Below are 14658 nucleotides of genomic sequence, written 5' to 3' on the forward strand. Positions count from 1 at the left end.
GGCTGGAAAACACTTTAACTTCATCAGGTCAAGCCCTTAACCCAGCACTGCCAGAGCACCACCATACCACAGCCCTCAGCACCACATCTCCATGGCTTTGAAACCCCTCCAGGGATGGGGACTCCAGCACTGCCCTGGGCAGCCTGGGCCAGGCCTCAAAGGAAAGAAATTGCTCCTCATGTCCAACCTGAACCTCCCCTAGGGCAACTTAATCTTGTTTCCTCTTGTCCTGGCACTTGTTCCACCTGTATCAAATCTCTTTTCAGAGGCTCTCTTCTCCTCCTTTCAGAAGGTCTCCCCTCAGCCTGCTTTTTCTCCAGGCTGAACCACCCCAGGTCCCTCAGCTGCTCCTCACCAGATATGTTCTCCAGACCCTTCATCAGCTTTGTTGTCCTTCTCTGGACCCACTCCAGCACCCCAATGTCATGAATTTGGATGAAAGCTGTGTCCACAGGATGCTCTCTCACTCACTGCTCGCTCTAGTCAGGAATTTGTTCCTTAGGTGAAAGACTCCACTGACGCAAGCCCTTGGCCAAGGAGAAGCCCTGAGCAGTGGGAAAGGTGAGGCAGGGCTGGTGGGAGCAGGATGCCATGTCAGCCCTCTCCCGTGGCCACTGACCCTCTCCCATAGGCAAGACACACCCATGGACCTTGGGACCCACCCTTGGGGATCAGGACGGGACCCCTCTCTCAGCACCCTGGACAGCAGCCGGCAGCTCCACTCCCCTTGGGGTCCCTCTTTGGGGATCTCTCCTCGAGCTCCATTCCCAAGGTGCAAGTTCTGAGATGTGCCTTTGTCCCAGGGCAGCTCTGGTCTTTAATCCCCAAAGTGGATCAATCCCAACCGGAAGCAGCTTCATCCCTAAGGCCACAGGGGGAGATAAAACCAAAGTACAGCTCAGAGACTATCTCCATTTTAGAGGAGATTTTGGACTGTAGAGGTCAGAAGAGACCTCTCTGCCTTCCAGCCCTTCTTAACGGGGCTACCACAGCGTGGCCACCTGGGGAACTGCTCCTCTTGAAGAACTCCCAAGTCCTTCAATGGCTTTTTTTTTGCTGTTGAGAATCTTAGAAATGTTAGGGTTGGAAGAGCCCTTTCAGATGTTCAAGTCCAACCACTGCCCAATACTGCCAGGCCACCACAAAACCATGTCCCTTAGCACCACATCTTCATGACCCCTCCAGGGATGGAGACTCCACCCCTGCCCTGGGCAGCCTGGGTCAGACTTTGACAACTCTTTGTTTGGGAAGACACTGTCTGAGAAATTGCTTTTTATTAATTAAAGGCAGAACTCCTACTTTGATGGTTGGCATTTGAAACCTGTCCTAGGTTGGCCAAATAAAAGCTTGAGCCTCTAAGATGTCCACCAGAAGTGTGGCTTCTGCTGGCAAAGGGGCAGGGTACAGATTGTGGTCAGGGTTCACCCCTGTTGCCTGCAGCCACATCTTTACAGTACCTGGAGACCTCGATCAGGTTCCCATCGGGGTCTCGGAAGTAGATGGATGTTATTGGGCCTATGGCACCGGTTCTACCCACTGGACCTTCTTCAACAGTCACCCCACAGGCCTGGCAGGAGATATAACAGGAGATACAAGAGAGATAATGCTTCAGGTGGTCCTGCCAGGGTGTGGTATGCTCTTCACCCCAGCCTTGAGAACACAAGCTGTTGGAGAAGACAATTCTGACATTCCCCCAAGACACAGACCCCCAAGGTGTCACTCAGGAGGCTCTGGCTTCATGCCTCTTGGGGACACTATGCCTTCCTCACCTTCAGATGATCCAGCAGCTGGTCCAGGGCCACTTCTGTGATAAGGCAGATATCAGCAGAGCCAGGGACTGGACACCAAGCCTTGGGTTCCAGCTCCTTCCCAGCCTCATGCAGGTTCAACTTCTGGTTGCCAAAGTGCAAAGCTTTGCGGTTCCCCTGTCCCAAAGGAGAGACTCAAAATATGATGGCACTCACAGGGCTGGAAGCCCTCAGCATCTACTCATCTGCACAGCCCTCACAGTCCTGAGGAGCTGGCTGTAGTCCTGCTAACTCTGGGCTCTTGCTGTGGACAAGAGCTGACCGCTGCAAGGCTCCCATGGAGCAAGAGTGACCCCAGAACATCCTACAGCCACAGCAGCTACCTCCAAACCAGAGTGAGGTTGTCCTCAATTTGGGGCACTCTGGCCTAGAACTGCAGCTGGAGGACCCCTAGACCCAAGCTGAGCCTGTGCCCCATATTACCTTGAAAGTCACCACCTGCATGCCCAAGACTTTGGAGTAAAAGTCCACAGTGTCCTCGATGCTCTTCACAGTCAACACAAGGTGGTCCAGGCGCTGGATGAAACATGGGGGTGGACTCACTTGCTTCTCCTTCCAGGACATCATCTCAGGGCTGGGAACCAGAGCATGAAGTTTAGGAGCATCCAGCTACTCAGGGAAGTGCTCCAGGGATTGGACCCGGAGAATGTGAATGGAGATCAGAGAGGTTTTCTTTTGGCCTGCAGGTGGCACAAGTACAGAAGCAATAAATTCTCCTCCCTGAAAGGGCCTCAGACCCCTGGCTTGCTCTGGTGGGACCTGAACATTCCAGAGACCCAGTGAGGGCCAGATTTGGAGGACCAGCTGGGTGCCCATGCTGAGGGCTGGTGTTACCAAGCTGCTGAGCTCCCAATGCACAAAAACCTGTGTGCACCATGTATGGACCAAGAGTGTGACCCTTCCCTCCAGCCCTCTCTGGTGTCCTCCCAGCCTCCCTCATGTCCAGGTGTGGACCCTCATCCAAGTGGAACAAAGACAGAGAGAGAAGGTGAATCCTGGCAGTGTGGTGGGAAATATCTCTGGGGGGAAGAATAGTCATGGGAGAAGAAGGCAGCAGGGCTGAAGCAGCTGCTTGGTGTCCCCATGGAAAGGGACTCCGTTATTCCCTTCCAGCAAGGGGACAGAAACCCTTCTGCTGCCTATATAATGTAGATGTAGAACATGGACCATAAGCTGACACCAGCAGGCAGAGGTTAAGACTGATGCTAGAGGTTTAAGGAGCTGCAGCATGAAGGACTCCATAGCCTGGGGTTATGGTGCCTCTGGGTGTTTTATGGTGGGTTCTTACCCTCTGGCATTGCTCTTCTGCAGCAGAGTCCATGGGAAATGGCTGACAAGGGGAGATCTCAAATCCCAGCAGACCCAGGAACAAGTTCATCGTGAGCCCAGGCACAGTTTTACCTGGACATCTGCTCACTGGGGTCAGAGGAGCTTGCTTGGACCAGGACCTCATAGTCCTTAAGCCAAGCTGGGGTTGCAGCATGTCCTGGGCTGTTCCCAGTGGCTGCATCAGTCATGGGCTGAAGCTGTTACCAGAGGCAGCAGAAAGTCTCTGGTCCTCCTTGCTGCAGATGTTTAGAATCATGAAATGGTTTTGGTTGGAAAAGACCTTTAAGATCATCAGTGCAACCATTAACCCAGCACTGCCAGGTCACCACCAAACCACGTCCCTCAGCACCACACCTCCATGGCTTTGAAAGCCCTCCAGGGATGGGGACTCCACTGCTGCACTGAGCAGTCTGGTTCAGGCCTCTTCAACCCTCAAGGGGTAGAAATTGTTCCTCATGTCCAACCTAAATCTTCCCAGGGCAACCTGAGGCCATTTCCTCTCATCCTGTCACTTGTTCTTTAGGAGAAGAGACCAACCCCCATCTGGCTCCAACCTCCTTGCAAGTTAACAACCTCACCTCCAAGCAACCTGGTCCCTTCTGCAAAGTCCTTCCCACCCAGGAACTCTTCCTGGCTACTCCCAAGTTGCAGAGCCCTCACAGCAAAGCCTGTAGCTCCCAACCTTCTCCTCCCACACCAGCCCCTCAGCAAACTGCAAGGAGATCAGACACCATAAAGACAGCTGAGTACCTGCAAGAGAATACCAAGAGCTTGGGCAAGCTGGTGCCAGGTGGTTCCTTTATGCCCATCCCCTTCCTGCAGCCTGGAGCTGAGCTGTGGGAACAGCAGCGTCACAGGAGGAGGAGGAGGGTGAAAAGCCAAGGAGATTAGAAACCAGAGCTGCCAGCACAGCTGTACCTTGACCTCAAGGACATAAAAGTCCAACTACTTGGAGCTGCTCCAAAAAAAACCCAACAAACCAAACCCCAAACAACTAAGAGTGTGGATATTTTAACCACTCAGTGTTAGTCTTCTCTCTCAAAGCACAGCCAAGGGCGGTGCCCAGGCTGGGGTGACTTACTGGGAAGAAGCAGCAAGGATGTCCCAGGAGGAGTTGTGACAAGCAGCTGCAGTAGGTTCCCCACCTCCCTGGCAGCAGGCAATGTGCCTGATGACCTCTGCCTCTGAGATTATTCTCTACCAGGCAACACACTGAGGTCCTGCTGCCCTGTGAGGCCATTTCTGTGTCTGGCAGCACTGCAAGGTCCCACCAGTCACAGCTGGATGAGATGCAGGTGCCATGCCACTAGCCAATAGAGAACCATGGAATCATTTTGGCTGGAGAAGACCCTTAAGGTCATCAAGTCCAACCCTTAACCCAGCACTGCCAGGCCACCACCAAACTATGTCCCCTCAGCACATCTCCATGGCTTTGAAATCTCTCCAGAGATAGGGACTCCACCACTGCCCTGGGCAGCTGGGCCAGGGCTTGACAACCCTCTTGGGAAGGAAATTGTTCCTTGTGTCCAACCTAAACCTCCCCTGGTGCAGCTTGAGGCCATTTCCTCTTGTCCTGTCACTTGTTTCTTGAGAGAAGAGACAGCGGGAAGGGGAGGGGAGGGGAAGGGAGGGGAGGGGAGGGGAAGGGAAGGGAAGGGAAGGGAAGGGAAGGGAAGGGAAGGGAAGGGAAGGGAAGGGAAGGGAAGGGAAGGGAAGGGAAGGGAAGGGAAGGGAAGGGAAGGGAAGGGAAGGGAAGGGAAGGGAAGGGAAGGGAAGGGAAGGGAAGGGAAGGGAAGGGAAGGGAAGGGAAGGGAAGGGAAGGGAAGGGAAGGGAAGGGAAGGGAAGGGAAGGGAAGGGAAGGGAAGGGAAGGGAAGGGAAGGGAAGGGAAGGGAAGGGAAGGGAAGGGAAGGGAAGGGAAGGGAAGGGAAGGGAAGGGAAGGGAAGGGAAGGGAAGGGAAGGGAAGGGAAGGGAAGGGAAGGGAAGGGAAGGGAAGGGAAGGGAAGGGAAGGGAAGGGAAGGGAAGGGAAGGGAAGGGAAGGGAAGGGAAGGGAAGGGAAGGGAAGGGAAGGGAAGAGAAGAGAAGAGAAGAGAAGAGAAGAGAAGAGAAGAGAAGAGAAGAGAAGAGAAGAGAAGAGAAGAGAAGAGAAGAGAAGAGAAGAGAAGAGAAGAGAAGAGAAGAGAAGAGAAGAGAAGAGAAGAGAAGAGAAGAGAAGAGAGGAGAGAAGAGGAGAGGCTCCTGTCCACCTCCCTGTGCCTGCAGCCCAAAAATCTGCTGCCTTGGGTATTTCTGCTGCAATATATAGAGAAATACTCCAAATCCCAAGGATTTGGGGAGAGAAAGAGGTTCCTGAGTGTATAAGCTGATTTCAAGACCAGAAATGGGCTCCTACATACTTAAGCCCCTTTGCAACATCACCTGATGTTGGTGATTTGTCTTCAAACCTGAAGAGCTACATGGTCTGCTGGAGGAGGCCATCTCAGGACTCTGGAAGTCCCAGAGCAGAATTTAATCCAAGGATCCTCATAGCTGACATGCTTTGCTTTGCTGGGAGCTGTGGAATGATATCTTCCCTCCCAGCAGAAGAATTTGAGGCCATCAACACAGCAGGGCTGCAGGTAGGATAAGATGATGATCCGGGCAAGCCTACAAGATGTTTGACAGTGAAGACTGGAAACAAATTGAAAGGAACAGGCTCCATAAATAATTGAGGCTGCTCCCAGTCTGGGAGGTGTTTTAGACCAGATTGGAGCAGAGCAAGGAGGGCTCTGAGGAGCCATCGTCTCTGGGAGGAAGAGGGATGTCTGTTGGAGTTAGCAAAGCCAGATGCTCTTAGCTCAGTTAACAGAGCAGCCCCTGGGGAAGGGTGAAGCTGTGCTGGGCTGATTAACCCAGACAGCCATGCAAAGAGGATCCAGCCCCTGACAGGAGCAGGCACGCAACCCAGGGTGGGCTCTCAACAGGTCCTCAAGGCCACCACACGGTGCCTCAGCCCAGCCTGGGATCACAGAAGGGGCTTGGTTGGAGCAGGGCTTTTCAATCAAGCCCAGCCATCAGCTCAACACCACCATGGCCACTAAACCACGTCCCCAAGTGCCACGTCCACACCTTTCTTGAACACCTCCAGGGATGGGGACTCCACCATCTCCCTGGGCAGCCTGTTCTAGTGCCTGGCCACCCTCACAGGAAAGAAATTGGTTCTCATGTGCAGCCTAAACCTCCTAAACCTCCAGTTTGAGGTTGTTTCCTCTTTTCTCCCAAGACACAAGAAGCAGGACAACACAAAGCCCCAGCTGGCTCCAATCTCCTTGCAGGAAGCTGCAGAGGGCCAGGAGGTCTCTCCCCTCAGCATCCTTTTCTCCATGCTGAACAACACCAGGCCTCTCAGCTGCTCCTCTCCAGACCCTTCACCAGCTTCATTGCCTTTCTCTGGACCTGCTCAACCCCCTTAATGCCCTTCTTAGAATAGAACAGAATTAACCAAGTTGCTGGAAGGTGTCCAGAGAAGGGCAACAAAGCTGGGGAGGGGTTTGGAGCACAGCCCTGTGAGGAGAGGCTGAGGGAGCTGGGGTTGCTTAGCCTGGAGAAGAGGAGGCTCAGGGGAGACCTCATTGCTCTCTACAACTACCTGAAGGGAGGTTGTAGCCAGGTGGGGGTTGGTCTCTTCTCCCAGGCAACCAGCACCAGAACAAGAGGACACAGTCTCAAGCTGTGCCAGGGGAGGTTTAGGCTGGATGTTAGGAAGAAATTCTTCACATAGAGAGTGGGATTGGCCATTGGAATGTGCTGCCCAGGGAGGTGGTGGAGTCACCATCCCTGGAGGTGTTTAGGAAGAGGCTGGATGGGGTGCTTGGTGCCATGGTTTAGTTGATTAGATGGTGTTGGATGACAGGTTGGACTTGATGATCTCAAAGGTCTCTTCCAAGCTGGTTCATTCCATTCCATTCCTTCCATTCCATTCCATTCCATTCCATTCCATTCCTTCCATTCCATTCCATTCCATTCCATTCCATTCACTGCATAGAGATATCAACTGCCATCTCCTCCCTGGCTTGACTTAAAGACCATGGTCTCTGAGTCCAGACTATTGTCTCTGAGTTCAGACCACGGTCTGTAGGTTCAGATCATCACATCTAAGTTCAGATTATGGTCTTACAGGTTTAGTTGATTAGATGGTGTTGGGTGATAGGTTGGACTTGATGATCTCAAAGGTCACAAAGGTCTTTTCCAACCTGGTCCGGTCTAATCTATTCTATTCTATTCTATTCCATTCCATTCCATTCCATCCCATCCCATCCCCTGCTCCCAGGGAGACTCCAGTGAGACTGCTGCCTGCTCTCCAGCAGCTTCTCCAAGCTTTCCTGAAGCCCTGCCTGGAATGGTGGTAGGTGGTTAGGTATCTCCATCCCTCTTGTCCTCGCCCGCTCTGTTGCTCATTTTGACAGACTTGTTGTTCTCCTTTGTTGTCTGATCCTCTCTAGGAGGATCCATTTCAAACACCACCAGCTTAAGTGGGAAAGCTGAAAAATCCCTTTGAAATGTGCCTGAAAACCTCAGTGTGGAAGGACACCGGTGGGAAAACCTCCAGTTCGTGAACTAATTAACGCTCAAAATTGGGAGCATTCCACCAACCCCAGAGATCCCATCTGAGTCAGGCCACTTCTTCATGTCTCCTACCATCTAAAAATGTTCTTATTTGAGCCACTACCTGCAGGGCTTTTTACCTTTGGAAAGGATTTGTCAGACATTCCACACGCTGAGCGGGGATGAGAGATGACAGCAAGCCCTGCTCCTGACCTCAGCCTTGCTGAAGCCATGGAGAAAATTAATGAGCTGCTTCTCCATCTCTTTTTCCCAACCTGACATGATGGGTGAGGATCATTTCACTAGCTGGGAAGTTGGAAAACCAGGAGAAAATATCTCCCCCCCCACACAAAACAGCAAGAGGAGGCTGAGAGGAGACCTGACTCTCTCCAACTCCCTGACAGGAGGCTGGAGACAGGGTGGGGGTCAGGCTCTTCTCCCAGGGAGCAAGTGGTGGTACAAGAAGAAATGGCCTCAAGTTGCACTAGAGGAGGTTTAGGTTGGATATAAAGAACAATTTCTTCCCTAAAAGGGTTGTCAAGGCCTGGCTCAGGCTGCCCAGGGCGGTGGTGGAGTCCTCGTCTCTGGAGGGGTTTCAGAGCCGTGGAGATGTGGTGCTGAGGGCCATGGTTTGGTGCTGCTGGGGCAGTGCTGGGTTAAGGGTTGGGCTTGATGAGCTTAAAGGTCTCTTCCAACCAAAAAAAAATTTCTCTGATTCTGTGAGTTTTATGAGGCTGTAAATTTTAGTGCTGCAAAGGGAATGAGCAAACGAGGCTCTTAATTAATTACAACCAGCTTGGGATTTGTCTTCTAAGCTCTCCCCTAATGCTGGAACAAGGCAATAAATCATCAGATGGTGCATTCTGAAGCGTTCCACCTAAATAATCCTTTATGAGGACAGGGAATCAACCCAAAAAATGCACTGCCATCACTGTCAGGAGAAAGGAAAGAGGCAGGGAGAGTGGGGGGGGATGAGAGATGTTCTGAAGCAAGTGTCCTTGCAGCCTGGGCTCTCATCCATGCAGCAGCTCACCCCAGTGAGCAGGTGAAGCGTCAGGGGAGACCTTGGATGAGGTTCCTGCAGAGCTTCATCATACCTAACCTATGCAAAACAGCCTGAGAGCAACCAGTCTGGCAGAAAAACATTTCAGCAGGAGTTTCTGAAGGGCCCCAGGAGCTGGGAGGGGCCCTGCTGGTTTGCAGTGCCCACTGCTGCCAAGCTCCTTCAGCAGGGTCTTTTTGCAAGAGCTGCTTGTGACAGGTCGAGGGGCAATGGTTTGAAGCTTAAGGAGGGGAGATTTAGACTGAAGATTAGGAAGAAATACCTTGCAGTGAGGGTGGGGAGACACCGGAACAGGTTGCTCAGGGAGGTCATGGATGCCTCCTCCCTGAAGGTGTTTGAGACAGGTTGAATGGGGCCTGGAGCAAGCTGGTGTAGTGGAAGGTATCCCTTCCAACCCAACCATTCTGTGAGTCTATGATCCTGCAGCCCTGTTTCCTTCATCCTCTGGCTTCAGAGTCTGGACAAGATTGATGAAGTAGGTGCAAAGCTGGAAGGAGCTGAGCTAAGGCTCTGATAGACTAAACACACCAGGAGAAGTGGTTTATGACATTCAAGCTGGGCCAAGCTGGCATGGAACTTTCCATTACAGGGCTTTGTTTTGCCGAAGGAAAATGTGATTCCTGTGCAGTCAAAAGCTTCCAAAGAAGACAGATCAGCTTCTCTTTTTATCTTCAGGAACACCTGACTGGAATATTTGGAGTCAGATGCAGTGATTTCTGTTGCAATGATCACCTTGGGACCATGCAGCCCCACAGTCAGCTCACCATGAAATCATTCTGCCCTCACAAATATCCCTGTGAATATGCCCATGTCTTCAGGGTCAGGCTTGGTGCCATCATCTTAAGGGAAAAGTGTCTCTGAGGAGTTCATGATGAGCTCTGCTTGCATGAAATTTGGACCAGACTTAGCCAGGCAGTTCCACATCCCCTTCTCTTACAGCTCCTCATGATCCTTTCTTCACTAGAAAGGTTGTCAAGTTCTGACCTAGGCTGCCCATAGCAGTGGTGGAGTCCACATCCCTGGAGGGGTTTCAAAGCCATGGAGATGTGGTGCTAAGGGACATGGTTTGGTGGTGACCTGGCAGTGCTGGGTGAAGGGTTGGACTCAATCTTAAAGGTCTCTTCCAACCAAAACCATTCTGTAATTCTGATTTTTGGGTTAATGGTTGGACTCCATGGTATTAGAACTCTTTTCCAGCCTATAATCTCATCTATGATCATAGAATCATAGAATAGAATCATAGAATCAACAAGGCTGGAAAAGACCTCAAAGATCATAAAGTCCAACCTGTCAGTATCATAGTATCAGTCCACAAGGATCATCTAGTTCCAACCCCCCTGCCATGGACAGGGACACCCCACACTAGATCAAGCTGGCCAGAGCCTCATCCAGCCTGGGCTTAAACACCTCCAGATCTTGGATTAGATGAGCTTTAAAGGTCCCATCCAGCCCAACCCATTCTGTGATTGCTGAGTCCTCTAAAGGGAAGGTGCACAAAAGCTACAGCTCTGAGAAGCAGCCAAACTGGCTGACACACGCAGCCAAGACTCAGACAAACACTGCCTGGTGCAAAGCCAGGCTGGCTTTGTGCTGCCAACTGCAGGCCCAACCCATGGAGGAGAAAGCACATTGGTGGCAGGAAAGCTGGGGGCAGATACCTGTGAGAGGGGCTGGTTGCCATGTTCCCTCCTTGCAACCAAATCACTGGCAGGAACACAAAGGTCATGTCTGTAAATCACTCACTTCCTTTGCTTCTTCCTAACAAGAAGGTCTGGGCACGTTCAAAGAAGGGTTTGATTTCCTGATCACAGAGTCTGCTGAGGTTCTGGCCATGAACCTGCAAAGGAAAGAAATGGCCAGATGGAGGCAAAAAGAGCAAATGTTAGCATTTCAGACCTTTTCCTGCAACACAAGACCTGCCACCCCATCCCAGGCTGCTCCCTGTCAAACACAGAGGACCAGCTTCCTGTGGTCAAATTGGCCATGTGCTACCCTGGAAGGGCCAAAGGCTGGGAGCCTGTGGGTGGTGTGGACTTGGTGAAAGCAAGTTCTAGTCATAAATGTATAGATTATTAGAACCACAGAGTGGGTTGGGTTGGAAGGGACCTTCAAGATCACCCAGTTCCAACCCCCCATGCCATGGGCAGGGACACCTCCCACTAGCCCAGGTTGCTCAAATCTGCATCCAACCTGGCCTCAAACACCTCCAGGGATGGGGCATCCACAGCCTCCCTTGGGCAACCTGTTCCAGTGTCTCCCCACCCTCACTGTGAAGAATTTCTCTCTGATATAATAATTTCTAATAAGTACTTTCTTTGCCTAAGCTGATGCTGCTGGATGCTTTGCAGCATTTGTTCATGAATTCAGCCATGCCTTGGGGAGATCACAGAACACAGCTGGGGTGGTGTTCCTCAGCCAGGCCATGAGAGGGGTGTAGGGCAGCAGTTCCTCATGGTGCAGTCCATGGCTTTGTGCACACAGCTTGTCAATGGGCTGACTGGGAGAAGAGACCTGAATGTGTCCAGAGAAGGGCAACAAGGCTGGGGAAAGGTCTCGAGCCCAAGCCCTAGGAGGAGAGGCTGAGGGAGCTGGGGTTGCTTAGCCTGGAGAAGAGGAGGCTCAAGGGTGACCTTATTGCTCTCTACAACTGCCTGAAGGGAGGTTGTAGCCAGGAGGGGGTTGGTCTCTCCTCCCAGGCAACCAGCACCAGAACAAGAGGACACAGTCTCAAGCTGTGTCAGGGGAGGTTTAGGCTGGAGGTGAGGAAGAAGTTCTTCCCTGAGTTGTTAGTCATTGGAATGTGCTGCGCAGGGAGGTGGTGGAGTCACCATCCCTAGAGATGTTCAAGAGGGGATTGGACATGGCACTTGGTGCCATGGTTTAGTCATGAGGTCTGTGGTGACAGGTTGGACTTGATGATCTTTGAGGTCTCTTCCAACCTTGGTGATTCTGTGACCTTCCCCTGGTAGGGAATGGGGCCACTGGGAGATGTTAGGTGAAGCATGTGTGATACCACAGAGCTGTCAGGGCCATTTCAGGCCAGCTTAGAACCACTGTCTGAATCTCCCTCTTTGAGTTCAAACCATCACCCTTTGTCCTGTCACCACAGGCCCTGCTCAAAAGTCTGTCCTCAGCTTTCTTCTGGCCTCTTGAAGTCCTGAAAGGCCAGCAGAGGATCTCCCTGGTGCCTTCTCTTCTCCAAGCTGAACAACCCCAACCCTTTCAGCCTTGCCCTGCTGCCCATGTTGCTTTTGATCCCCAAACCCTCCTAAGCAAGTGCTCCTTTCACCTGTAGCCCAACCAACCTTCAAAAGCTGGCCAGAGGGACCTGGGGAGGAGCAAACAGCCCTGCTCTGGGACTGCTGCTTTCCAGCCTCACACCAGTGACCCCAGCTCTGCCCAGAGCTTCACAGCTTATTAAATGTTCCTCAGTTACAGCCATAAACCTCCTGCAAGCCTGCCACCACCACGCCTGAAGATCATCTCATTAGTGCTGAACAGCCCCACAGGGCTTTGCCAGAGCCAGGCATCACTGGTGACACCAGGAAGACCAAGTGCTGGCAGAAAGGGCTCTCTGGAGAACCTCTGGTGGGTAAGAACCGTGCTGCTGGAAGCAGGGCAGAGCTGGAGGGAGCTGCTGGTGTTCCAGCAGGTGCTAGGATGCTGCAAGTCCATGGGAATACCAATGTGAGAATCAGAGCTTGCAGCCTGCCAGGTGCCTTGGCCATGATTTCCACGCCTCCAGAGCAGGTCAGAGCTCTCTTGCTGCTGGTGTGGTGGGAACCCAGAAGAGCTGGCTGAGCAGAGGGGCATTGGAGCTGTGAGAGGAGGACAAGGTGTGATCACTGGGATGGAGGGGAAACCATTTCAATATATTCCTGTGCTGGTCCAGCTCAGCAGGATGAATGGTGCTTAATGGCACAGATTAAACCTGGGAAATGGAAACAGCTCATTAGTTAATTTCTATTAGCAATGAGTGACTTTTGTTCATCAGAGGGCATTAAAGCAATGTATTCAGCAGCACCTCTCGTCTCAGGCAACTTAATGGGGATTGATTGGTGACTCTCATCCCATATTCACAGCTGGGAAACAGTCACAAAGTGCCAGCAGCAAGCAGGAGAAGACCACAGGAGTTTGGGTCTCTAGCTACAGTTTCTTCTTTGCTTTTTGGGTCCTTCCAGTGCCATTTCTTCTTTCCACCCCCCCCCTTGTTAATGCTTTTTCTTCCATAGGGATCATTTTTGGCCCTTTCTTCTTCTTCCAGACATCCCCATCTCTCAGAGGACCCTTTCTGCTCCTCATCACCCCCCCACTTTCATCTCAACTCAGCAGCTTTTGTCCTTCCTACCCAACCTTTCTTTCTTCTCCCTTCCCAGGCTCAAGTTCACATAAACCCACATGAAGTAGCAGGCATTTGAGATGGATATGTTGTGGTCCTCGTGGCAGCATGGTGGGACCTGTCCCCACTGCTTCTGCCAGTCCTGCTGCTGCTGGCTGGCCACACCACACCAGGCATGTCATGAGCTGACAACCTAGGGGGCTCTCACAGTCATGAGGTGTCTGGTGGACTAACCCTCACCACAGGACACAGCAGAAATGGAGGGGAAGACAAACAGCATGGGCATCATCACTGCCTTCCCACCACCACCCAGGGACAGTTCCTGCAGAGCACCAGCAACTCAACTTGTTTAAGGGATGGGATAGGATAGGATAGGATAGGATAGGATAGGATAGGATAGGATAGGATAGGATAGGATAGGATAGGATAGGATAGGATAGGGCAGGGCAGAGCAGAATTGAATTAACTAGGTTGGAAAAGACCTTTGAGATCAAGTCCAACCTATCACCCAACACCATTTAATCAACTAAACCATGGCACCAAGCACCCCATCCAGGCTCTTTCTAAACACCTCCAGGGATGGTGACTCCACCACCTCCCTGGGCAGCACATTCCAATGGCCAATCTCTCTTTCTGGGAAGAACTTTCTCCTCACCTCCAGTCTAAACCTCCCCTGGCACAGCTTGAGACTGTGTCCTCTTATTCTGGCCTGAGGAAGAGCTAAAAAGGGCTAAATCTCCCTGCACCTTCACAGCTCCTGAAGTGATAGACACCAACTGTACCATGCCCAGGGCAACTTGTCAGAAGTTTGAGTCTTTCAGTCGAGGGAGACCTTGACATGGTCTCCAGGGACTCAATGCAGAGGTCCCTTCCAGCTGAAACAATTCCAAGACTCTATGGTTTCCCACCCTGACAGCAGGTGGTTTCTCTGTATAACTGCAACTCATCCATCCCCCTGCAGATAAACTGAAAGGATGAGGAGGAAATGATCTCATGTTGTTCCAAGGGAGGTTTAGGTTGGACACAAGGAGCAATTTCTTTTCCAAAAGGGCTGTCAAGGCCTGGCCCAGGCTGCCCAGGGCAATGGTGGAGTCACCATCCCTGGAGGGCTTCAAAGCTGTGGAATTGTAGTGCTGAGGGCCATGGTTTAGTGGTGACCTGGCAGTGCTGGGTTAAGGGTTGGACTTGATAAGCTTAAAGGTCTTCTGAGGCCAAAACCATTCTAAGGATATATAATTTCTTCACCAAGTCTTTTGCAGCTGATCAGGAGTGGAACACAGCTCCTGTCTCTAACCAGTACTCCAGAGCCTTGTGAATGTGCCCCAAGCCATGTCTGGCTGAGTTTATGACTCCAACAGTCACCCCCTGGACTTCTGCTGCCATCCCAAAGCAACTGGATGGGGTTTGAGTATTATGGTCATGGCACTGGGTAAACAATCCCAGATGGGATAAAAGCACTGACAGTAAAGGATTGGTCAGCAATATTGACCCCAGAAGTGGACACCACAACACTCATTATGAGTCAGACACAGCC

The 14658-nt window shown here is 51.8% G+C and overlaps 1 protein-coding gene across 3 annotated transcripts; it reads right to left on the reverse strand.

The window, feature by feature from the left end:
• Positions 1-1252: 1252 nt before the first annotated feature.
• GLOD5 (glyoxalase domain containing 5) lies at positions 1253-10520 on the reverse strand. Of its 3 annotated transcripts, none has more exons than XM_068152238.1 (4): positions 10444-10520; positions 2232-2382; positions 1770-1925; positions 1253-1567 (listed from the first exon to the last, which is right to left on the reverse strand). In XM_068152238.1, the coding sequence occupies exons 1-4, from the start codon at positions 10509-10511 to the stop codon at positions 1415-1417; spliced, it is 528 nt and encodes a 175-aa protein (XP_068008339.1). In that variant the 5' UTR covers positions 10512-10520; the 3' UTR covers positions 1253-1414. The 3 variants fall into 3 exon arrangements, with proteins under 3 accessions (XP_068008339.1, XP_068008340.1, XP_068008341.1); XM_068152239.1 differs by lacking the exon at positions 10444-10520 and adding an exon at positions 3888-3971; XM_068152240.1 differs by lacking the exon at positions 10444-10520 and adding an exon at positions 3888-3954 and having other exon boundaries at positions 2232-2488.
• Between the last annotated feature and the right edge of the window lie 4138 nt (positions 10521-14658).

This window comes from Melanerpes formicivorus, unplaced genomic scaffold, assembly GCF_026170545.1.
Source record: "Melanerpes formicivorus ecotype bairdi unplaced genomic scaffold, bMelFor1.0.p_v2 SCAF_22, whole genome shotgun sequence".
Lineage (NCBI taxonomy): Eukaryota > Metazoa > Chordata > Aves > Piciformes > Picidae > Melanerpes > Melanerpes formicivorus.

Excerpts from the sequence above, each read along its gene's own strand:
- GLOD5 (XM_068152238.1), bottom strand. The coding sequence starts at position 10,511 with ATGACCTTTGTGTTCCTGCCAGTGATTTGGTTGCAAGGAGGGAACATG. Across the intron at positions 2,383-10,443 it reads GCAACCAGCCCCTCTCACAG|CCCTGAGATGATGTCCTGGA; the intron begins GTATCTGCCCCC and ends TCTGGTTCCCAG. Across the intron at positions 1,926-2,231 it reads TGCAGGTGGTGACTTTCAAG|GGGAACCGCAAAGCTTTGCA; the intron begins GTAATATGGGGC and ends CCTTTGGGACAG.